Source organism: Anolis sagrei, chromosome 3 (assembly GCF_037176765.1).
Source record: "Anolis sagrei isolate rAnoSag1 chromosome 3, rAnoSag1.mat, whole genome shotgun sequence".
Taxonomy (NCBI): domain Eukaryota; kingdom Metazoa; phylum Chordata; class Lepidosauria; order Squamata; family Dactyloidae; genus Anolis; species Anolis sagrei.
The window spans coordinates 270,318,307-270,342,298 of record NC_090023.1 but is presented as its reverse complement, the minus strand read 5'-3'; the positions used below and the strand labels follow the sequence as shown (position 1 = coordinate 270,342,298).

At 45.7% G+C, this 23,992-nt stretch overlaps 1 protein-coding gene across 2 annotated transcripts in view; it reads right to left on the bottom strand.

Moving 5' to 3' along the window:
- Positions 1-975: 975 nt before the first annotated feature.
- Positions 976-23,992, bottom strand: part of TPRG1 (tumor protein p63 regulated 1) — a 68,167-nt gene continuing 45,150 nt past the window's right edge. The window contains exons 5-7 of one of the 2 annotated variants that reach the window (XR_010909533.1): positions 11,673-11,826; positions 1,969-2,480; positions 976-1,849 (exon numbers count right to left, since the gene is read on the bottom strand). Coding sequence is in view for 1 of the 2 variants with exons in the window: in XM_060766756.2 (XP_060622739.2) it covers positions 2,286-2,480; positions 11,673-11,826 (349 nt within the window). In the remaining variant the exon portion in view is untranslated. Of the gene's footprint in view, positions 2,481-11,672; positions 11,827-23,992 lie in introns of both variants that reach the window. The other variant, XM_060766756.2, reaches the window with a different exon arrangement.

Sequence of the window (23,992 nt, the reverse complement as noted above, 5' to 3'; positions counted from 1 at the left end):
TGTTGGGTCTGGGTCAAGGGTGGGAGAAAGAACTCGTGCCTGTTCGAGGTAAGTGTGAATGTTTCAATTGGCCACCTTGATTAGCATTTAATGGCCCGGCAGCTTCAAGGTCTGGCTGCTTACTGTCTTGGGGAATCCTTTGTTGGGAGGTGATTCGCCGACCCTGATTTTTTCTTGTCTGGAATTCCCCTGTTGTTTTTTTTTAGTGTTGTTATGATTTTAGAGTTTTGTAATACTGGGAGCCAGATTTTGTTCATTTTCACTGTTTCTTCCTTTCTATTGGAATTGTCCACATGCTTTCCAGACAAGAAACAATCAGAGTCAGCTAATCACCTCTGAACAAAGGATTTCCCCAGGTAGTAATAAGCCACACCTTGAAACCGCTAGGTCATCAAATGCTAATCAAGGTGGCCAATTGAAACATTCGCACCTACCTCCAACAGACAAGAGTTCTTTCTCCCACCTTGGACATTCCATAGATATATAAACCCCATTTTCCTAGTTTCCAACAGACTTCACTGTATTGTCAAAGGCTTCCATGGCTGGAATCACTGGGTTGTTGACCTCACAACCTCTGAGCTTGCCTGCCATAGATGCAGGTGAAATGTCAGGAGAGAATGCTTCGGGAACATGGCCAGACAGCCTGAAAAACCTACAACTCAGACCTCACAACCCCTGAGGATGCGTGCCACAAATGCAGGTGAAACATCAGGAGAGAATGCTTCTAGAACATGGCCAGACAGCCCATAAAACTCACAACAACCCAGTGATTCCGGCCATGAAAGCCTTTGACAATGCATTAATCCAGTTTTTCTCTGTAATAATTCTTTCATCTCATCCATAATCTTGTTGTAGACATGTTTTAGCTTTTCACAGCCCCATCACATATGGATCTGGTGAAATATGGTGATGTGGTAGCCGGACCATTGTTGATCAGAAAAGAGACTCTTGAGAGGCACAACTGCAAAGGGGAAAATAAATTTATTTGCTTTTGCAAACTCCAATCAACAAAGGCAAGACAATAGAAAACAATGGTGTGCTTCTTCTAGCTTCTTTTCTCAACCACACTGTTGAATTAATTCAATTTGGCAGCACATCAATTGCTATGGCTCAATGCCAAGGAATAAGACTAATGCTCTTGCAAAACTACAACTCCCCATTAAATAAATTGATGTCAAACTCAATTAGTTGTGCAGCGGCCCTTAAGATTCAGCACTACTAATGTTCAGACTAAGACCCAGCATGGATTTGCTGCCCATCCTGTCATTTCTTCTGGTGGCTCCTATGGATGCATCCATACTACAGAACTATGAGGGTTGAATGAAAAGTAATGCCTCCACCTTCGTAACTCCTCAACGGATGGCAGTACTGGTATGCCGCAGGTACTGCCTTGTTCAGTAGACTCTCCTCTACAGTTCCATTTTGGTGGGAAGCCTTAGCATTAAATGGTTGTGTTGTTAAAGGGCAAGTATGGAACCCTGCACAGATGGTCAGTCAATGCGACTTAAGCAGCATGCAGTCATTGAATTCTCGACACCTCAGGTGTGACTGACTTCCATCTGATAATGAAAGAAGATCTGCGGGGACATCATGATGCTTCTGATGAAGACGTTGAGAGAACGGTGAGACACTGGTTGCGGAAACCGAGTGCCGACTTCTTCCCTGACGGCTTCAGAAAACTTGTTCATTGTTGGCAGAAATGTATCCATTCCAATTGTCTGGTGATTATTTAGAAAAGTGAATAGTGGTACTTGAATAATTCTAAGGATTATTTCTGCGTTTGATTGATTAAAATATTCCCATCCAAACCCAAGTAACGAAGGTGGAGGCATTACTTTTCATTCAACCCCTCAGTGCAGTTTTTAACACCACTTTAACTGCCATAGCTCAATGTTATACAATCCTGGGAATAATAGTTTGGTGAGGCATATGCACTCTTTGGCAGAGGAGACTGAAGACTTTGTGAACCCTAATGTAGTTCTTAACACCACTTTAACTAACGTAGCTCATTATTATGCAATCCTGGGAATTATAGTTTGGTGAGGCATATGCACACTTTGGTATAGAAGACTGAAGACCTTGTGACTGCAATTCTCATAATTCTGTATTATGGAGCCACGGCAGTTCTGGTGAACCCAAACTGCATTAATCCTACTGTGTAGATGCACCCCAAGACCAGGTATTCAAAAGACCTCTGAACCCCAACCTTGCAACTTTGCAAGAGAGAGATGAAAAAGCCAACATTGTTCAATAAGAAGAGGAAAAGATCCCGACTTTTTTGCACTTCAGAAACCAAAGCTGCCCCGAGCGAGGGAATAACCCAGTTTGTTCCGGTTCCCAAAGAACGACATCAGCCCCGTTAAGGTGTCAATGAAGATGGGTTCGTCCACCACTTCAATGCCTGTGGTTCGGCCGGGCACCGGATCCTTCCGCTGGGCATTTTGGACCGCTGGGACCAGCTGAGATGTGAACGCAGAGAGCTGCAGAAGGAGAGAGTGACATATTATTTATTTATTTACTAGCCGTAAATATAAATAAAGTGGTGTTGTTGTTGTTGTTGTTGTTGGTCTGTGTTGGAGTAAAGCTTATGTTTCTGTAGATCAAGAGAAAATGATGTAGAAAACAAGAATTCGTGGCTACATCTATCTATCTATATATAAATGCTCTGGGCATAATGAGTACCTTAAAAACAAAAGAACCAATGCACGAAATCACACCAAATTTGGCAACAAAACGTCTCACAACACAAGGAGTGACCATCACTCAAAAAATTATGATTTTGTCATTTGAGAGTTGTAGTTGCTGGGATTTATAGTTCACCTACAATCAAAGAGCATTGTGAACGCCACCAATGATGGAAGTGAACCAAACTTGGCACACAGGACTCCCATGACCAACAGAAAATACTGGAAGGGTTTGGAGGGCATTGACCTTGAGTTTGGGAGTTGTAGTTCACCTACATCCAGAGAGCACTGTGGACTCAAACAATGATGGATCTGGACCAAACTTGGTACAAATATTCCATATGCCCAAATAGGAATACAGATGGGGGAAATAGACCTTGACATTTGGGAGTTGTAGTCACTGGGATTCACAGTTCACCTAAAATCAAAGAGCGTTCTGAATCCCACGAACGACAGAATCGGGGCAAACTTCCCACACTGAACCCCATAACCAAAAGAATATACTTAAGGCCATCCATTCCAACTCCCTTCATCAGGGCAAGAAAATGTAATCAAAGCCCTCCTGACAAAGAGCCATCCAGCCATAGATATAGATGGATGGATGGATGGATAGATAGATAGATAGATAGATAGATAGATAGATAGATATGATTCACACCCACACAGATATAGTATCATAGATTTGAAAGGGACCCTTAAAGAAGGACAATGATATCTTGCATGTTCCAGAGTGGGCAAACCAGACACTCTCCACATCAACAATGACAAAGAAACAGCAAGAAATACTGTTTACCCACAAGCATAAAGAAATTACATATATTAGAAACCAACATTTTCTCATTATTTTATTTTCCAGATCAACAAACTGGGCCACAGCAACGCCTGGCAGGGGACCGCTAGTTTTTTTTAATAAAAAGGCAGCTGAAACATTATAAACTGACAACATAGGTTACGCAGACGATACCGTATTACTTGCAAAGAATAGCAAAGGTTTCAAATGACTACTGATTAAAGTTAAGGACAGAATGCAAAATCAGGTATAAAACTGAATGTTCACATGAGAAAAAGAATGACAACAGATAATTTACAGAATTTTAAAGACCTTGAAATAGAACTTTAAAGACCTTGGTTTAATCTTCAATCAAAATAACAATAACAAACCAAAAAGGCAACTAAGATAAAAAAAACAAACCATCGAACAAATAAAATAATAAAATAAAAATCACAAAACAAAGCAAACTCATCATGAAAAAATAGGAAGGAGAAAAGAAATAACACACACACATATGAATGAGTAGACACACATGCACACCTGAACATGAGGAAGAACTTCCTGACTGTGAGAGCTGTTCAGCAGTGGAACTCTCTGCCCCAGAGTATGGTAGAGGCTCGTTCTTTGGAGGTTTTTAAACAGAGGCTTGATGGCCATCTGTCGGGGGTGCTTTGAATGCGATTTTCCTGCTTCTTGGCAGAATGGGGTTGGACTGGATGGCCCATGAGGTCTCTTCCAACTCTTTGATTCTATGATTCTATGAACTACAGGAAAGGAGATTCCACCTGAACATGAGGAAAAACTTCCTGACTGTACAAGCTGTTCAACAGTGGAACTGTCTGCCCTGGAGTGCGGTGGAAGCTCCTTCTTTGGAAACTTTTAAACAGAGTCTGGATGGCCATCTGTCAGGGGTGCTTTGATTGTGTATTTATTTATTTATGTCATTTTTATCCTGCCCATTTCATCCCAAAGGCGACTCAGGACAGTGTAGAGACTGGCCACAATTAGATGCCATGATGCCACGCACACACACACACACACACACACACACACAAACAGTTAAAAGCAATTAAAACACATCATAAAGACATATAAAATTCGTAAAAACTATAAAAACTATAAAAATCAATTTTAAAAGTCTTCCCTTCCAAATTCCTCATCCGTTTACATCGTCTTAGCCATTCTGTCTTCGTATTACAAACGAACATTACATTTTTATTTATATAGGTTTACATTAATGTGTATAAAAATGAATACTTTGATGTATATTCCGCATAGAGATGTGCTTGGGACATCTTTGTTTGTCCAACACGTGATGTCAGCATTCACAGAAATGGAGTTGTGCATGGAGTAGCCTTGTGTGATGTGCTCAGAGGTGAATGATGCACAATAGGCAGAAATAGTCATGTGTGAAAATTTGGAGTTTCCTTCTCTGGAGGTTTTGAAGCAGAGGCTAGATGGCCATCTGCTGGGAGGGCTTTGATTGTGCCTTCCTGCCTAGCAGAACTGAGGTTGGACTGGATGGCCCTTGAGGTATCTCCAAGAAAAGAAGGAAACAGATGTGCTTTTGTTTGTCCAACACATGGTGTCTGCATTCACAGATATGGAGTAAAGTTTCCTTATCTGGAGGTTTTGAAGCAGAGGCTAGATGTCCATCTGCTGGGAGGGCTTTGATTGTGCCTTCCTGCCTGTCAGAACTGAGGTTGGACTGGATGGCCTTTGGGTATCTCCAGGAAAAGAAGGAAACAGACGTGTTTTTGTTTGTCCAACACATGGTGTCTGCATTCACAGATATGGAGTTGTGCATGGGGTCTCCTTGTGTGATGTGCTCAGAGGTGAATGGTGCACAATAGGCGGAAATAGGCACCTTGTGCATGTGTGAACATTTGGAGTTTTTGAAGCAGAGTCTGGATGGCCATCTGCTGGGAGGGCTTTGATTGTGCCTTCCTGCCTGGCAGAACTGAGGTTGGACTGGATGGCCTTTAGGGTTCCTTCCAGCTCTAGGATCCTATTTTTTGATGGGTATCTCCAGGAAAAGAAGGAAACAGACGTGTTGAATGCCCTGCTTGCTGATGGATGTCTGTCAGGGTGGATTAAAAATACTCTGGCAGGAATGATGAAACCCAGCCAGGGACCGCGAGCAATTTGTGCGTCACTCACGACAACATTCTCCGCAACGAGTAGCAAGCAGGAGAGGGTAACAGCAACCTGCCCAGAAGGTCCAGCAAATGCTTGGCTCCCCCAAACGAGTGTTATGAAGTAACTGGATCCACCTTGTCTCCGTGTCAATGCCTTGGGACATGTGCCTGTCTTTCTCTTATCCCTTGGCTGCACTCTCGCCCCTTTCCCAAAAAACATCAGAACATGACTGAGATCCAGTTCTCAACACCTTCAAAAGATGTTAAGGATGATGAAAAACAAGATGCCCAGAATGCCGGGAACACAAAGGGATTGTGTTACGCCAAACCAGGAGCCGGAGAGAGCAGCCAAAAGCCCTCCAAGGAGCAACAGAAAGAGACATAAGTGGGGGGACCATAAAGTGGTGTTGGAAGAGGTCCCAAAGGTCATCCAGTCCAACCTCCTTTGCTTGCTTGCTTGCATGCTGGTTGCTTCTGTGGCGAGAGAATTAGCCGTCTACAAAGACGTTGCCCAGGGGACGCCCGGATGTCTTCCAATGCTGCGAGGAGGCTTCTCCCATGTCCCCCCATCTTTCAAAGATGGCTTTGAAAGGCAGCAGATCACAGGCGCTATCTTCATAGACCTGTCAGCAGCCTATGATACTGTGAACCACTGCCTCCTCCTCCTGAGAAAAATGTATAATATCACAAAGGACTACCACCTCACCCGCCTCATAGGAAACCTGCTACAAAACAGGAGCTTTTTTTGTTGAGTTATTATTATTATTATTATTATTATTATTATTATTATTATTATAACTTTATTTGTACCCCGCTAGCATCTCCCGAAGGACTCTCGATGTGGCTTACACAGGCCAAGGCCTCAAACACAATACAACAATACAATACCTAGAGCAAATTAAAAACAGATTAAGCAGAATAAACAACAGCAATAACAATACATTGAGACATCAAGACATTGTAAAACTGGGCCAGGCCGGGTCTAAGATCTTTTGGGAGGGCGTTCCAGAGTCGGGGGGCCACCACAGAAAAGGCCCTGTCTCGAGTCCCCACCAGGCGCGATTGCGACACGGGCGGGATCACGAGTTCCAGGGCCAGAGAAGCAGATGGCGGAAACAGAAGAACAGCCTGACTCAGGGGAGCGTGCTTGCTCCATCCATGTTCAACATCTACACAAATGACCAGCCACTGCCAGAAGGGACAGAGAGCTTCATCTATGCTGATGATTGTGCCATTACTGCTCAAGCAGGGAGCTTTGAGATGATAGAACAGAAGCTTTCAGAAGCTCTAGGTGCTCTTACTGCCTATTACAGGGAAGACCAGCTGATCCCTAATCCATCTGAAACACAGACATGTGCCTTTCATCTCTATGAGGAGCGGCTTAAGGAGCTGGGCATGTTTACCCTGAAGAAGAGAAGGCTGAGAGGGGATATGATAGCTATGTATAAATATGTGAGAGGAAGCCACAGGGAGGAGGGAGCAAGCTTGTTTTCTGCTTCCTTGGAGACAAGGACGTGAAACAATGGCTTCAAACTACAGGAGAGGAGATTCCATCTGAACATGAGGAAGAACTCCCTGACTGTGAGAGCCGTTCAGCAGTGGAACTCTCTGCCCCAGAGCGTGGTGGAGGCTCCTTCTTTGGAAGCTTTTAAACAGAAGCTGGATGGCCATCTGTTGGGGGTGCTTTGAATGTGATTTTCCTGCTTCTTGGCACAATGGGGTAGGAATGTATGTGTGTGTGTGTGTGTGTGTACCAAGATAGCAGGAGGGTCACAGATATGTGTGTGTGTATGCTTTGGATGTGGTGTTTCCATCCCCCAGGCATCTTTGTATGACAGTATCCCTGGAAGCCAGGGCAGAAGGTGATTTCCAGGCATTTAAAAGTTCACTCCAGGCCCAAATCAGAGGCCTCAAAATCCTGCTTTTGGAAAGAATTTGAGAATCTTGCTTGTCCCTGTGAAGAGCACAGATTTACCCTGGGAAACAGACGACCATCTTCTGTCAAACTCTGCATCAAAAAGGGATACATGAATTCGATTTGTCACCTTGCCCTAAGTCGGCTGCACCTCGGAGGTGTGCCAAAATGGCAGGAGGGTCATGGATGCATCATCACAAGGATGCAAATCTCTGGAGACAGGCGCGCCGAGGCCCCAAATGCAACTGCGCTTGGGATTTTCCAGATTAATGTCGGCTGCCAAGATACGACGGAGACAGGTTCTTGGGAAGAGTGGGAAGCACTTTGCATTTCAGGTCATGCCACTTCTTCACAGCCAGCCACTCCTTGATGCTCTTCCCTCCATCCAGGGATGCACATGCGTCAAACACCACATGCGTCAAACGCAAGCCCTGGGGGCCAAATGCAGCCCGGCATGTCATTTTATGTGGCCCTCAGATGCTGGATTTCAACGGCTGACTTTCTCCACATTAAACATCATATTTATTTATTTATCGTGAACAGTTGTATTACATTTTTGACAGAACAAACAAACAAACATACAAAAGACACAGAGTTTGCAAGCTTGGTAGTTGATTAAATGTCCTTTGACCAGTATCTGGCCCCTTGGAGTGCCTCTGGTGTTGCCGCAAGAAGGTCCTCCCTTGTGCATGTGGCAGGGCTCAGGTGGCATTGCAGCAGGTGGTCAGTGGTTTGCTCTTCTCCACACTCGCATGTTGTGGATTCCACTCTGTGGCCCCATTTCTTAAGGTTGGCTCTGCATCTCGTGGTGCCAGAGCACAGTCTCTGCAGCGCCTTCCAAGTTGCCCAATCTTCTGTGTGCCCAGGGGGGAGTCTCTCATTTGGTATCAGCCACGGATTGAGGTGCTGGGTTTGAGCCTGCCACTTTTGAACTCTCGCTTGCTGAGGTGTTCCAGCGAGTGTCTCTGTAGATCTTAGAAAACTATTTCTTGATTTAAGTCGTTGACGTGCTGGCTGATACCCAAACAAGGGATGAGCTGGAGATGTCACTACCTTGGTCCTTTCACTATTGGCTGCTACTTCCCGGCGGATGTCAGGTGGTGCAATACCGGCTAAGCAGTGTAATTTCTCCAGTGGTGTGGGGCGCAGACACCCTGTGATAATTTGGCATGTCTCATTAAGAGCCACACCCACTGTTTTAGCATGGTGAGATGTGTTCCACACTGGGCATGCATACTCAGCAGCAGAGTAGCACAGAGCAAGGGCAGATGTCTTCACTGTGTCTGGTTGTGATACCCAGGTTGTGCCAGTCAACTTTCGTATGATATTATTTCTAGCACCCACTTTTTGCTTGATGTTCAGGCAGTGCTTCTTGTAGGTCAGAGAATGGTCCAGAGTGACTCCCAGGTATTTGGGTGCGCTGCAATGCTCCCGTGGGATTCCTTCCCAGGGTGATCCTCAGAGCTCGGGATGCTTGTCTGTTCTTGAGATGAAAAGCACATGTCTGTGTTTTAGATGGATTAGGGATCAGCTGGCTTTCCCTGCAATAGGCAGTAAGAGCACCTAGAGCTTCAGGGAGCTTCTGTTCAACCATCTCAAAGCTCCCTCCTTGAGCAGTAATGGCATGGTCATCAACATAGATGAAGCTTCATCTATGCTTCATCTATTAAACATCATGACTAGGAATGATAGGAGTTGTGATGCTATAACATTCTTTCACCTTCCAACCAAGGCAAAAGAAGAAAGCACCAAAGCTGGGTTGCAGCTAAACATCCAAAAAACCAAGATTATGGAAACAAGAATGATTGACATCTGGGAAATAGAGGGCAAAAATGTGGAGGCCGTGACAGACTTTGACAGACTAGGTGCAAAGATGAGTGCAGATGCAGACTGCAGCCAGGAAATCAGGAGACGCTTACTTCTTGGGAGGAGAGCAATGTCCAATCTCAATAAAATAGTAAAGAGTAGAGACATCACACTGGCAACAGAGATCCACATAGTTAAAGTAATGGTATTCCTTGTAGTCACCTACGGATGTGAGAGCTGGACCATAGGGAAGACTGAGCAAAGGAAGAGAGAGGCTTTTGAACTGTGGTGTTGGAGGAAAGTTGTGAGAGTGCCTTGGACTGCGAGAAGATCCAACCAGTCCATCCTCCAGGAAATAAAGCCCGGCTGCTCATTGGAGGGAAGGAGACTAGAGACAAAGTTGAAGTGCTTTGGCCACAACATGAGAAGACAGGAAAGTTTAGAGAACAGTATGATGCCGGGGAAAATGGAAGGAAAAAGGAAGAGGGGCCGACCAAGGGCAAGATGGATGGATGGGATCCTTGAAGTGACTGGATTGCCCTTGAAGGAGCTGAGGGTGGTGACAGCCGACAGGGAGCTCTGGCCTGGGGTGGTCCATGAGGTCACAAAGAATTGGAAACGACTGAATGAATGAACAACAACAAAAACATATGGAAAGCTGAAGTTTATTCAGTTCAGTCAGGAGAGTGGGATATTGGAGTTTATTTGCTATTCTTCCAAGGACCGTTGCCTGGAAACTATGCTCCTGACTTTCCCTTTCAAAGTCTGCTGGATTTCTTTCAGTCCGTGAAGCATGAACAATGTGAGTTTTCAGTGAATCAGATGTCTTCTTGGAAATCATTTGTCCACAATATTTGTTTTGTCCCATAAATGCAAAAAAAACCAAAAAAAAAAAACCCCTCCTTCCTCTTCTATGCCCTTGTTTTGGGAAATGGTGCTTCACCTTCTCTTGGCAACTTCCCCTTCCATTTCTAGTCAATTCTGGGAAGTGTTCCCCTGAAGAAAGCATGGAGGGATCTCTCTTGTTCACTCTACAATGTGGAGTCCCACACTGTAATGTGAATGCAGTTTGACACCACTTAAGTGTCATAGCTCCATGCTATACAATCCTGAAGTTGTAGTTTAGGACTCTCTGGAAGAGATGGCTAAATACTTTATTTATTTATTTATTTATTTATTTATTTATTTATTTATTTATTTACTATGCTTCTATACTGCTATTCTCAGCCTGAGGGCAACTCATGGCGGTCTACAAAACGGCACAATTCGATGCCCACAACAATACAAAGTCCTCCGCATTTCATTACCAATCATTGTCCAGTCACGTTGTCCAACCGTTCAGAGATCAGAGTTTCATAGCTACACTGCGTTTGGGAAGGCCTGCTCATATAGCCAGGTTTTAACTTTTTTTGCGAAACATTAAGAGGGTGGGGGCTGATCTAATGTCCCTGGGGAGGGCATTCCAAAACTGAGGAGCCACCACTGAGTAGGCCCTATCCCTCGTCCCTGCCAATTGAGCATGTGAAGATGGCAGGGCCGAGAGCAGGGCCTCCCTAGAAGATCTTAAATTCCTTCAGGGTTCATAAGGGGGGATACATTCGGACAGGTAAGCAGGGTTGGAACCATTTAGGGCTTTATAGGCTAAATCCAGCACTTTGAATTGTGCTCGGTAGCAGATTGGCAGCCAGTGGAGCTGGAGCAACAGAGGAGTTGTATGCTCCCTGAGTGCCGCTCCTGTTAGCAACCTGGCTGCCGCCCGCTGGACCATTTGAAGCTTCCGGACAGTCTTCAAAGGCAACCCCACGTAGAGAGCGTTGCAGTAGTCTATACGAGATGTAACCAGAGCGTGGACCATGGTGGCCAAGTCAGACTTCCCAAGGAACGGGCATAGCTGGTGCACAAGTTTTAACTGTGCAAAAGTTCTCCCGGTTACCACCGAGACTTGGGGTTCCAGGCTCAGTGATAAGTCCAGGATTACTCCCAAACTGTGAACCTGCGTCTTCAGGGGGAGTGTAACCTCGTCCAACACAGGTTGTAACCCTATCCCCTGTTTGGCCTTTCGACTGACCAGGAGGACCTCTGTCTTGTCTGGATTCAATTTCAATTTGTTCGCCCTCATCCAGACCGTCACAGCGGCCAAGCACCGGTTCAGGACCTGGACAGCCTCCTTAGTAGCAGGTGGAAAGGAGTGACAGAGTTGGACGTCATCTGCGTACAGGTGACACCGCACCCTGAAACTCCGGACTTTGCAAAATCCCAAGGTTTCATAGCATTGAGCCATAGCTATTAAAGTGATGTCAAACTGCATTGATTGTATAGTGTAGATACACCGGTCACTCCCTTAGTCTATATCTCACCTGGCAAATGGCGCTGAACCTCTGGCTGCTGTTCTTCACCGGATGCTCAATGAAGGTCGCAAAAGGGACGTCGGTGGACCAGGGGTTCCAACGAGAGAGGAATTTCGGCTCCCGCACTTTGTCCCAGAAGATGCGCAGGCCTTCACCTTCCCTCCTAGAAAGGAGAAGAGTCCAACAGGTGAGCTTTGGCCACAGTCAACCCATTTGAGTGAAGTGAGTGGGTGACTCTCATTGGTCAGGACAGCGATGGAAAAGAATGAAGACTAGAAATGAGAAGCATATTGACTTGGAACGCTTTGGGTGACTCATGCAGATGCAACTTTCCCTGCAGAAGCATTCAGACACTTGTTGCCTGATGTGGAACATCATTCGGTCTCATCTCTGGGAATTTGCAGGGTTCTCCATCACAGCTTGATGGTCATCTCCAGTGGGAGCCTACCGTGCCATCTCCCGAATGACCTATTTGATGTATTTTCTGTACATTCTGTATATCACGTTTACACAATACAAATTATAAACATTTAAAAATAATTAATAGTGAGAGCATATTTTGCTCTTTGCGCATCTGTGAAATCACAGTTCTTTGAGTATAGGCAGTCTCCAAGTTACTAACAAGATAGGTTCTGTAGGTATGTTTCTAAGTTGAATTTGTATGCAAGTAGAAACAGCTACATTTTAAAGAGTAACTCCACACACACACACACACATATGGCATGTGCAATCCAGGCAGGAAACAATCAGGGCCAACTCACACCTCTCAATAAAGAACCCCCAGGCAGCAACCAGCCAGACTTTGAAGATACAAGGCCATTAAATGCTAATCAAGGTGACCATTTGCAACATGCCTCAAGCAGACAAGAGTTCTTTCTCCCACACTGGATATCATCCCACAGATATATAAACCCCACTTGCCCAGTTTCCAACAAACTTCACAACCTCTGAGGATGCCTGTCAAAGAAGAGGGCAAAACGTCAGGAGAGAATACTTCTGGAACATGGCCATACAGCCCGGAAAACTCACAGTGTTTCCAGTCATGAAAGCCTTCGACAACACAATAATAATAGTCTTTGTTCTGGTACGGTTGTACCAGGAGCTCGTACTTCCTTTTCTTTCTTTGAGTGTTTGCATGTATTCCAAAGTTCCATGCATTTTGCAATAAGGTGGCTTCCTTTGGTTTGCAATGATAGGGCCAATGACCCATCAATCATCGTTAAGTTTTTGGTTCCACAGGGCATGAGCTTTCCCCACCTGTAGAGAAGCCTCGTTTCTCACAACATCCAGGGGACACAGCCCTAAAGCTTCTAAGGAAAACAGTTTGACAGCACAACCTTTGTTGGGGTTAAAGAAACAGCTCCACATCATTCGTGGAAAAATTCCAAAAGGACTCCAGCTGGAAAATCTACAAAGTCTTAGCTGGTAGGTCTACTCGGATAACCAGAAGCAATTGGAGCCGGGAGTAGGGCCCACACCAGCAGAGCCTAGAAAACAGATTGCCCCAGGGAGTGGTTAAAAAGGGGTTTCCTCTTAAAGAAAAGAAACAGTTCATGAAGCCAGTTGCCTGTCCCTTGTGGGCAAGATAAGAAGCATTTATTTGACTTGTTGAAGATCTAAAAAGTATTTCATTGTTGAAGATCTAAAAAATATTTGATTGTTTGTTGAAGACCTAAGCAATAATAAAGGACTTTGTTAAACTTTTCAAGCTTCTAAAGAGTTTGTATAGGAAAATCCTTAGAGCCTCTCAGCCGAGGCACCCCGGCTTCCCGCTGGGCACAAAGAGCACGTCCTGTTCAAAAGCCAATTGCTATAGGCCCGGCGCGTGACAGCACAGTCTTTATCCTTCTCTGCCAAAAAGGGTTTGGTGCTTCACCCAACTACAATACCCATAATTCCATCCCATTGAGCCACTGCAGTTAAAGTAGTGTCAAACTGCATTAATTCTTCAGTGCAGAAGTACCCAAGGTTATTAAAATTCCAAGATTGCCTCAGTCATGACTACTTTGGGGAATAAATGGTAACTGCAAACCCCCAAAGAATTGTTTTGGTCTAATCTGGTCTAAACGTGTGAAAAAGATCTTGGAGTCCTCGTGGACAACAAGTTAAACATGAGCCAACAATGTGACGTGGCGGCAAAAAAAGCCAATGGGATTTTGGCCTGCATCAATAGGAAGATAGTGTCTAGATCTAAGGAAGTAATGCTACCCCTCTATTCCGCTTTGGTTAGACCACACCTGGAATATTGTGTCCAATTCTGGGCACCACAATTCAAGAGAGATATTGACAAGCTGGAATGTGTCCAGAGGAGGGTGACTAAAATGATCAAGGGTCTGGAGAACAAGCCCTATGAGGAGCGGCTTAGGGAACTGGGCATGTTTAGCCTGAAGAAGAGAAGGCTGAGAGGAGATATGATAGCCATGTATAAATATGTGAGAGGAAGCCACAGGGAGGAGAAGGGAGCAAGCTTGTTTTCTGCTTCCTTGGAGACTAGGACGCGGAACAATGGCTTCAAACTACAAGAGAGGAGATTCCATCTGAACATTAGGAAGAACTTCCTGACTGTGAGAGCCGTTCAGCAGTGGAACTCTCTGCCCCGGAGTGTGGTGAAGGCTCCTTCTTTGGAAGCTTTTAAGCAGAGGCTGGATGTCCATCTGTCAGGGGTGATTTGAATGCAATATTCCTGCTTCTTGGCAGAATGGGGTTGGACTGGATGGCCCATGAGGTCTCTTCCAACTCTTTGATTCTATGATTCTATGATTCTATGAATCTCTGATTTAAAGCAATGCAACTCAGTGTAAAATTAGTTAAGCGTGTGTTTTTCACTTTTTATACACACACACACACACACACACACAAACGTTGGTGTGTTTATGTCTCCGTTGCATTTTACGTGTTGCTTTGGAGCACTTCAATCTTTTAAAAAGAGACAGATGAGATATATTTTTTTCAAAAAATATGATCAGGTTTCCAGTTTAACATATAATTACCGAAATCCCGCTTGAGACTTCTGTTACCGTTGCCAAAAACCTGGGCTTGGGTTTGTATTGTCTGTTGTGCAAACCAGGCAAATCCTTCCCCCTCCACGCATGATCCCATAAACACAGAGCTCTGTTCCAGGTTCCCAACTTCTGAAACTGGAAGATATATATATATATTTAAAGGGTTGCAAAAACAAAGAAATGCTCAGGCCTTGTGTTTCCATTCAGAAAGCACCTGGCTCACTGCGGCGGTGGAGAAAACACACCGAAAAAGGATGCACCGTTTCCTCCAACAGATCACTTTGCTAGCTCTAAATGTTGCGTCTTTCAGGAGATAACACCAGAGTGTGGAAAAGGAACTTTCATGGTACTCCAAAGGTCAGAAAAGTTATTTATGTTGAACTACTGTGCTCCATGCAGTCACGCAGGACAGGAGAGTCTAGGAGAGTGTTTCCCAACCTTCCTAATGTTGCGATCCTTAATAAAGTTCCTAATGTTGTGATGACCCCCAACCATAACATTATTTTTGTTGACATTTCATAACTGTCATTTTGCTACTGTTATGAATCATAATGTAAATATCTGATATGCAGGGTGTATTTTAATTCACTGGACCAAATTTGGCACAAATACCCAATTTGCTTAGATTTGAATACTGGTGGGGTTAAGGGGATATTGATTTTATCCTTTGAGAGTTGTAGTTGCTGGGTTTCTTGGCCATATTTCCTCCAAGGAAGTTTGCTATTGTCTCCCTCTGAGACTGAGAGAGCATGCCATGGGCTTCCATAACCAAGCAGGGATTCCAGTCCTTATCTTTGGAGTCCAAGACTCAAAGCAATGCATCATATTGTCTTTCTTAGGGTTTCCTTGGCCATATTTCTTCAAAGGGCATTTGCCATTGTCTCCCTCTGAGGCTGAGGGAGCATGGCTTGGGCTTCCATAACCAAGCAGGGATTCAAATCCTGAACTTTGGAGTCCGAGACTCAAAGCAATGCATCATGTTCCTTTTCTTAGGGTTTCCTTGGCCACATTTCTTCTACCTTTGAGGCTGAGAGAGTGCAACTTGCCTAAGATGACCCAATGGGTTTCCATGGCTGAACCAGGATTCAAACCCAGAGACCATGCCCCACTCTCAATCCCTTAAGGCAGTGGCTCTCAACCTTTCTAATGCCGCAACCCCTTAGTATAGTTTTTCATGTTGTGATGACCCCCAACCATAACATTATTTTCATTGCTGCTTCATAACTGTAATTTTGCTATTGTTGTGAATTGCAATGTAAATATCTGATATTCAGGGTGTATTTTCATTCACTGGACCAAATTTGGCACAAATACCCATTATGCCCATCCCCATCAGTATCCAAATTTGGGCATATTGGGTATTTGTGCCAAATTTGGATACTGATGGGGATGGGGGGATTGATTTTGTAGTTGCTGGGGTTTATAGTTAACCTACAATCAAAGAGCATTTCAAACTCCACCAACAATGGAATTGAACCAAACTTGGCACACAGAACTCCCATGACCAACAGAAAACACTGGAAGGGTTTGGTGGGCATTGACCTTGAGTTTTGGAGTTGTAGTTCACCTACACCCAGAGAGCACTGTGGACTCAAACAATGATGGATCCAGACTAAACTTGGCACAAATATGCCCAAATGTGAACACTGGTGGAGTTTGGTGAAAATAGACCTTGACATTTGGAAGTTGTAGTTGCTGGGATTTATAGTTCACCTACAATCAGAGAATTCTGAATTTCGCCAATGATAGAATTGGGTCAAACTTCCCATACAGAACCTCTATGCCTTGAAGGGACATGCTGGCATGAGCCTCCCTATTCTTGCATGCTCTCCCTCACCCGCACATGTGCTCCATGCTGCCATGCGCCAAACACACCTGCTCTCTCCTTCCTGCTTGGAGTCCCAGAAACAGCCCTCACCTTGGCTGAGAGGCCAGCCAATCACAGCAGAAGGAGGGCTTTTGGTGGGAGGATTTTCCATGTGTTTCCAAAAAGGAAGAGAAGGACAGGCGAAGAGATCTTCAGCCTTCTCTGCCAAAGGGGATTCTAAGACCATCAGAAATCTGTCTTTCTCATGGTCTTTGCGATCCCCCCTCAGGGGTCCGGACACCCAAGTTGGGAAATGGTGGTCTAGGAGTCTAAACCAAAGCACTGCCTTATGGTGAAGGAAGGAACCAATACTGTGGCTCCATCCTCACTGAGTTTGGGCAGATTTGGAAACAAGATCCTGGGAGCCCTAGACAGTCCCTAAGAAGTGCACTCGACCCATGAGACACTCGTTCTCCAATCCTGCCTTCAAATGCATCTATGTTATCGATTAATGCAGTTTGACGCCATTTTAACTGCAATGGCTCAATGCTATGGGGTCCTGGGAGTTGTAGTTTTACAAGGTCTTTCACCTTCTCTGCCGAAGAGGGTTGATGTCTGAGGGGACCCAAATAAGCGTCTTCAAAAGGCAAAATTCCTCCCCTCGCTGCTATTTTCTCTTCTGGATGCAATGGGATTTTGGGCTGCATCCAAAGGACTCTCATGTCTAGATCAAGGGAAGTCACAGGGGCAGCTCGTCCATTACGCGAAGTAAGCGGTCGCAGAACACTTTTTTTTTGCCAGGGGTGCAGAGGTGCCTCTGTAAATGCCCCTCGACCGCCACTTGAGGAGTGTGCCCTCAGCTCACAACAGCCCTAGCAGTCCGGGGGGAGCCTCGGCTTTCTTGCCTCGCTACCGGGCGATCCTCTTCCCAAAAGGGCCGGGCCCTTGGGCCTCGCCTAGCCCCTCTCGTTCCCGCTCCACCTGGCCACCGGGTGTGTGAGCAGAGCCGGCGCTCAATCGTTCTCTGCGTTCGATCCCTTCCCCATGACCGGCTCCCATGACAGGCTCCACCCGCCTCCTCTCTTCTCCCCAATCCGCGGGTGGGCCAAGGGGTGGAGCCGCCGCGCCTGGCCCGCTTCGGGTCCATAGGCGTGTCTGAAGACCCCAGTGTGCGCACCAAAAGTCGCCTCTTCTCCTGATTTTCTCTTCAGCCATTGGGACCAAGAGAGAGAGAGAGAGAGAGAGAGAGCCCCTCCGGCTGGAGGTATCTCCCACCTCCGCTCCCTCCTTTGTTTTTGCGCCTACCTTCAGGAAAGGTGGGCATCTCCTTTGTCTCTCTCTCTCTCTCTTGGTCCCAATGGCTGAGGAGAAAGTCAGGAGAAGAGGTGACTTTTGGTGCACACGCTGGGTCTTCAGACATGCCTCTGGACCCAAAGCGGGCCAGGCAAGGGAGCAAATGCGGCAAGTGTAGTTACTGGGATGTATAGTTCACCTACAATCAAAGAGCATTCTGAATTCCACCAATGATGGAATTGAAGCAAATATGGCTCACAGAACTCCCATGATGAACAGAAAATATATATCCATTAGGAAGAACTTCCTGACTGTGAGAGCCGTTCAGCAGTGGAACTCTCTGCCCCGGAGTGTGGTGGAGGCTCCTTCTTTGGAAGCTTTTAAGCAGAGGCTGGATGGCCATTTGTCAGGGGTGATTTGAATGCAATATTCCTGCTTCTTGGCAGAATGGGGATGGACTGGATGGCCCATGAGGTCTCTTCCAACTCTTTGATTCTATGATTCTATGATTCTCTATGATTCTATATCCATGATTGGTTGGGGGGGGGGGCGCCAAAATACTGTTTGCTTACCCTTGAAAATTACCTAGGGCCGCCTCTGGGAAGTCAATGTCCTATTCTTTTCTGATTTGGTTAGACTGCCTCACCTGGAACAATAACCCTGTGTCCAGTTCTGGATAAAGCCATCCAAGGCTTTCATGTCCACTGGGTTGCTGTGATTTTTCAGGTTGTATGACTATGTTCCTAGGAGAGAATGCCTCTAGACCATGGCCATACAGCCCAAAAAACTTACAGCAACCCAAATTCAAAATTCTGCATGGAATGTGGGTTGTTGTAGGTTTTTTCAGGCTATATGGCCATGGTCTAGAGCAGTGGTTCTCAACCTTCCTAATGCCGTGACCCCTTAATACAGTCTCTCATGTTGTGGTGACCCCCAACCATAACATTGTTTTCGTGGCTACTTCATAACAGTCATTTTACTACTGTTATAAATCATAATGTAAATATCAGATATGCAAGATGTATTTTCATTCACTGGACCAAACCGGGCACAAATACCCAATGCAACCACAATGCAGCTAGTGGGGTTGGGGGAGGATTGATTTTGTAATTTGGGAGTTGTAGTTGCTGGGATATATAGTTCACCTATAATCAAAGAGCATTCTGAACTCTACCAGCGATAGATTTGAACCTAATTTGCCACACAGAACTCCCATGGCCAACAGAAAACACTGGAAAGGTTTGGTGGGTATTGACCTTGAGTTTGGGAGTTGTAGTTCACCCATATCCAGAGAGCACTGTGGACTCACGCAATGGTGGATCTGGACCAAACTTGGCACAAATACTCAATATGCACAAATGTCACAGCTGACCTCCAGCTGGAGTGCTCAAGGGCCAGGGCTTCCCAGTTCTCATTGTCCATACCAGAATTTTTAAGGTTGGCTTTGAGCCCATCTTTAAATCTCTTTTCCTGTCCTCCAACATTCCGTTTCCCGTTCTTGAGTTCAGAGTAGAGCAACTGCTTTGGGGGACGGTGATCGGGCATTTGGACAATGTGGCCGGTCCAGCTGAGTTGATGGAAGGACCACTGCTTCAATGCTGGTAGTCTTTGCTTCTTTCAGCACGCTGGTGGAGCCTGGGGGAAAATAGACCTTGACTTTTGGGAGTTTTAGTTGCTGGGATTTATAGTTCATTACAATCAAAGAACATTCTGAACTCCACCAACGATAGAATTGGCTAAAACTTCCCACATGGAATCCACATGACCATCAGAAAATGCTGTGGCAACCCCTCTGACTCCCCTTCACGACCCCCTCAGGGATCCTGACCCCCAGGTTGAGAAACACTGGTCTAGAGGCATTCTCTCCTGACGTTTCGCCTGCATCTATGGCAAGCATCCTCAGAGGTAGTGAGGATGCATCTATTGCAAGCAGCCTCAGAGGTAGTGAGGTAGTGAACCTCACTACCTCTGAGGATGCTTGCCATAGATGCAGGCGAAACGTCAGGAGAGAATGCCTCTAGACCAGTGGTTTTCAGCCTGGGGTCCCCAGATGTTTTTGGCCTACAACTCCCAGAAATCCCAGCCAGTTTACCAGCTGTTAGGATTTCTGGGAGTTGAAGGCCAAAAACATCTGGAGACCCCAAGTTGAGAACCACTGCTCTAGACCATGGCCATATAGCCTGAAAAAACCTACAACAACCCAGTGATTCCAGCCATGAAAGCCTTCAACAATACATTCTGCATGGAATGTATAACAAGGTCTGCTTTTGTGAGACACAAATGCCTAGCCCTGATGCGTGAGGGTTCAAGGTGGGCAGGTGTGACTTCCACCTCCTTCGGCTCCTCCAGCCTCTCCCTTCCTTTCTTCCCTCCTTTCTTCTTCTTCTTCCTCCTCCTCCCAAACCTCAGAAAGTGAATTAAAAAGGTAGCCTGGGGCGGCACGCCAGGATTTACGAGAAACACAGACACTGATTCTTGCTCCAAAGGCTGGGTGTGGCTGTGCGCCCAGGAGAAAAAGGCAGAGCAAACACTCAGGACTTCCAAAAGACAAAAGGACGGGGAGATGGAGACCCCTTTCTCCCTCTCTGGAGCAAACAAGGCCCAGCCCTGCCCAGCAACTGAGGGCACTCTCCTCTGCCTTTGTTTATACATGGAGACACAAACAAAGTGAAGCGCTGGCACCTCAGAGGGCAGGTGAGACCTAGCAGGTGAGGTGGCTCCCCACCCTACACACACACACACACACATGCCACTTCCACCGCAATGACAAGCCCATCCCCAGCGATGTTGGCAAGGTGTCAGGCCAAAATGGATTTTATTTCCTTCTTTTTCTTTTCACAGTTGTATCCACTGTCCTCAAACCCACAAAGGGACCACGCGTGTCCTGGCGTGCCACATGGATGGCAAACAAAGCTTTTGCAAAAGTTCAACTAAGGATTTGCTCTTGAGTCTGTGCTTGAAAAGAAGGGGACAATGAAGGAATGACTGAGCCTTACCCAAGGGGTGAGGAATAACTTCCTGACTGTGAGAGCCGTTCAGCAGTGGAACTCTCTGCCCCGGAGTGTGGTGGAGGCTCCTTTTTTGGAAGCTTTTAAACAGAGGCTGGATGGCCATCTGTCAGGGGTGATTTGAATGCAATATTCCTGCTTCTTGGCAGAATGGGGTTGGACTGGATGGCCTATGAGGTCTCTTCCAACTCTTTGATTCTATGATCTATGATTCTAAGGGCCATCTAGTCCAACCCCTTTTGGTACAGACACCATGAGAGATGGGACTCCAGACTGGCTCTGAAAACCTCCAGTGAAGGTGAGGTCACCACATCCCAGGGGAGTCCATTCCTCAAACTGTTCTCACTGTCAAGATGTTCTTCCTAATATTTATGAAAATCTCCTTTTTTGCCACTTGGGTCTTATGCTCTTCCTTGCACATAACTCTCTCTACTTTCCACATAACAGCCCTTCAAGTGTTTGGAGATGGTTGATCATATCACCATTTTGAGATATGAAGCAGAGAGTGTCTGAGGACCGGGACATCCATAGGGATACCAAGGGGCTTGTTTATAAAGCTATTGTCCTCTCAACCCTGCTATACGCCTGTGAAACGTGGACTGTCTACAGACATCACATGCAACTCCTAGAATGATTCCATCAACGTTGCCTCCAAAAAAATCCTGCAAATATCTTGGGTAGACAAGCGTACAAACATCAGCGTGCTGGAAGAAGCAAAGACCACCAGCACTGAAGCAATGGTCTTCCACCATCAACTCCACTGGACCGGCCATGTTGTCCAAATGCCCGACCACCATCTCCCAAAACAGTTGCTCTACTCTGAACCCAAGAACGGGAAACATAATGTTGGTGGACAGGAAAAGAGATTTAAAGATGGGCTAAAAGACAACCTTAAAAATTCTGGTATGGACAAGGAGAACTGGGAACCCCTGTCCCTTGAGTGCTCCAGCTGGAGTCAGCTGTGACCAGCAGTGTTGTAGAATTTGAAGAAGCACAAATGAGGGTGAAAGAGAGAAATGTGCCAAGAGGAAGGCACATCAAGCCAACCCCAACCAGGAATGCCTTCCACCTGGAAACTGATGCCCTCACTTTGGGAGAAGATGCAGGTCAAGAATAGGGCTCCACATTCACCTACGGACCCACCATCAGTACACTGATCCATATGGTGCTTCTGGAACTGCCAGTGATAACCTTTCCATTGCATATTTCATTATACATTTATTTGGTAACGTGTTTGGTTGGGCAATGTTACCATTGTTCCACATTTCCATTCCCAAAGTCATGCAGCGAATCAATGTGCAACAATATCCTTGGAGGTCTTCTTACAGACCAGATGTAAGAGCTCAGCTCATTTGAATGGAAGGGGAAAAGCTACCTGGGTGTGGAATCACTCACCAAAATATTATTTTTTACTAGATATCCTAACACTTTAGGAAGCACAAGAAGCGGATGTTCTTGAGAAGTAGATTTGTGAATCATGGCTCAATGTCCATGACTACTCTCCACGTGGTTTTCCTTCGGCCTCTTTCTTCTCACAAATGGTAATTCTTTGCCTCGGCCTCTCCCTTTTGTTCTCATAGACTTTTCCTACCAATTTGGAGGCCAAACGGTCCTCCAGGAGAGAGGCTGCGGGGTTGACGCCTCACAAGCGACGCAGCAGCCCGGGAAACATGGTAATTACGGTGCTTAGTGGTCGGGTTTACAAGCGGCATAAATACTATCACAGAATCAAAGGCAGAAAATGAAGATGGAGGTTTACTAGCAACCCAGTGAAAAGTTATTCATGCTTTTTGAAGAATGTATTATTTTCCCCCTTTCCAGAGAGAGGGGGTGGTGGGGTGGGGGGGGGGGAGGAAGATAGGAAGGAAGGAAGGAATGATGATGATGATGATGATGATGATGATGATAATCCCAAATGCAGACTCTGCAAGGAAGCAGGTGAAACAATATATCATATCCTCAGCTACTGCAAGAAGATCATGCAGACAGACTATAAGCAGAGACACAACACCGTTGCTTAGATGATTCATTGGAACTTGTGCCACAAAGACCATCTGCCTGCCACAAAGAACTGGTGGGATCACAAGCCGGAAAAAGTTAGAGAGAATGAACATGTGAAGCTACTCTGGGACTATGTATTGTCGAAGGCTTTCATGGCTGGAATCACTCAGTTCTTGTGGTTTTTTTCGGGCTATATGGCCATGTTCTAGAGGCATTTCTCCTGACGTTTCGCCTGCATCTATGGCAAGCATCCTCACCTCTGAGGATGCTTGCCATAGATGCAGGCGAAACATCAAGAGAAATGCCTCTAGAACATGGCCATATAGCCCGAAAAAACCCACAAGAACTACTCTGGGACTTCCAGATTCAGACTGATGGAGTTTTTGAGCACAAGACTCCTGACCTCACGATTGTGTTAAAAAACAGTGTGGATCATCAATGTTGCAATCCCAGGCGACAGCAGGATTGAAGCAAAACAATTGGAAAAGCTGACACAATAATGAGGATTTAAAGATCGAACTGCAAAGCCTCTGGCACAAGCCGGTCAAGGGGGTCCCTTGACTCATCACCTGGAATAGCCGAGAGTCCAGTTCTGTGGACCAAATGTCAAGAAGGAGATGGAAAAGCATGAAAGATGTCCAGAAGAGGATGACCAAAATGATCAAAGGTCTGGAAGCCATGCACCCTTCCGAGGAGCAGTTTGGGGAATTGTGTGTATTTAGCTTGAAGAAGAAATGGTTAAGAAGAGCCGTGTTGTAATATCTGAAAGGATATTGAAACTTGAGGAAGAACTTCCTAAGAGTAAGAGCTGTTTGACCATGGCATGTGTTGCTGCCTGAAAGTCCGGTGGAGATTTCTCAACACAGGCTGGATGGCTGTCTGTCAGGAGGGCTATGTTGATGTCTTCCTATAGGGCAAAAGAGGGTTGGACTGGATGAATTTTGGGGGATCCTTTCACTGTAGGATTACAGAATTCTATGTGTTCTGTCGCGCGCTGGGCCTGTAACAGCTGTCTTTTCTATAGGACGTATACTTTAAGCCCAGCGGGAAGCCAGGGCGCCTCAAAGAGAGGTTCTCAGGGATTTTTCTGAAGTGATGGTCTTTAGAGTCATAGAATCATGGAATCAAAGAGTTGGAAGAGACCTCATGGGCCATCCAGTCCAACCCCATTCTGCCAAGAAGCAGGAATATTGCATTCAAATCACCCCTGACAGATGG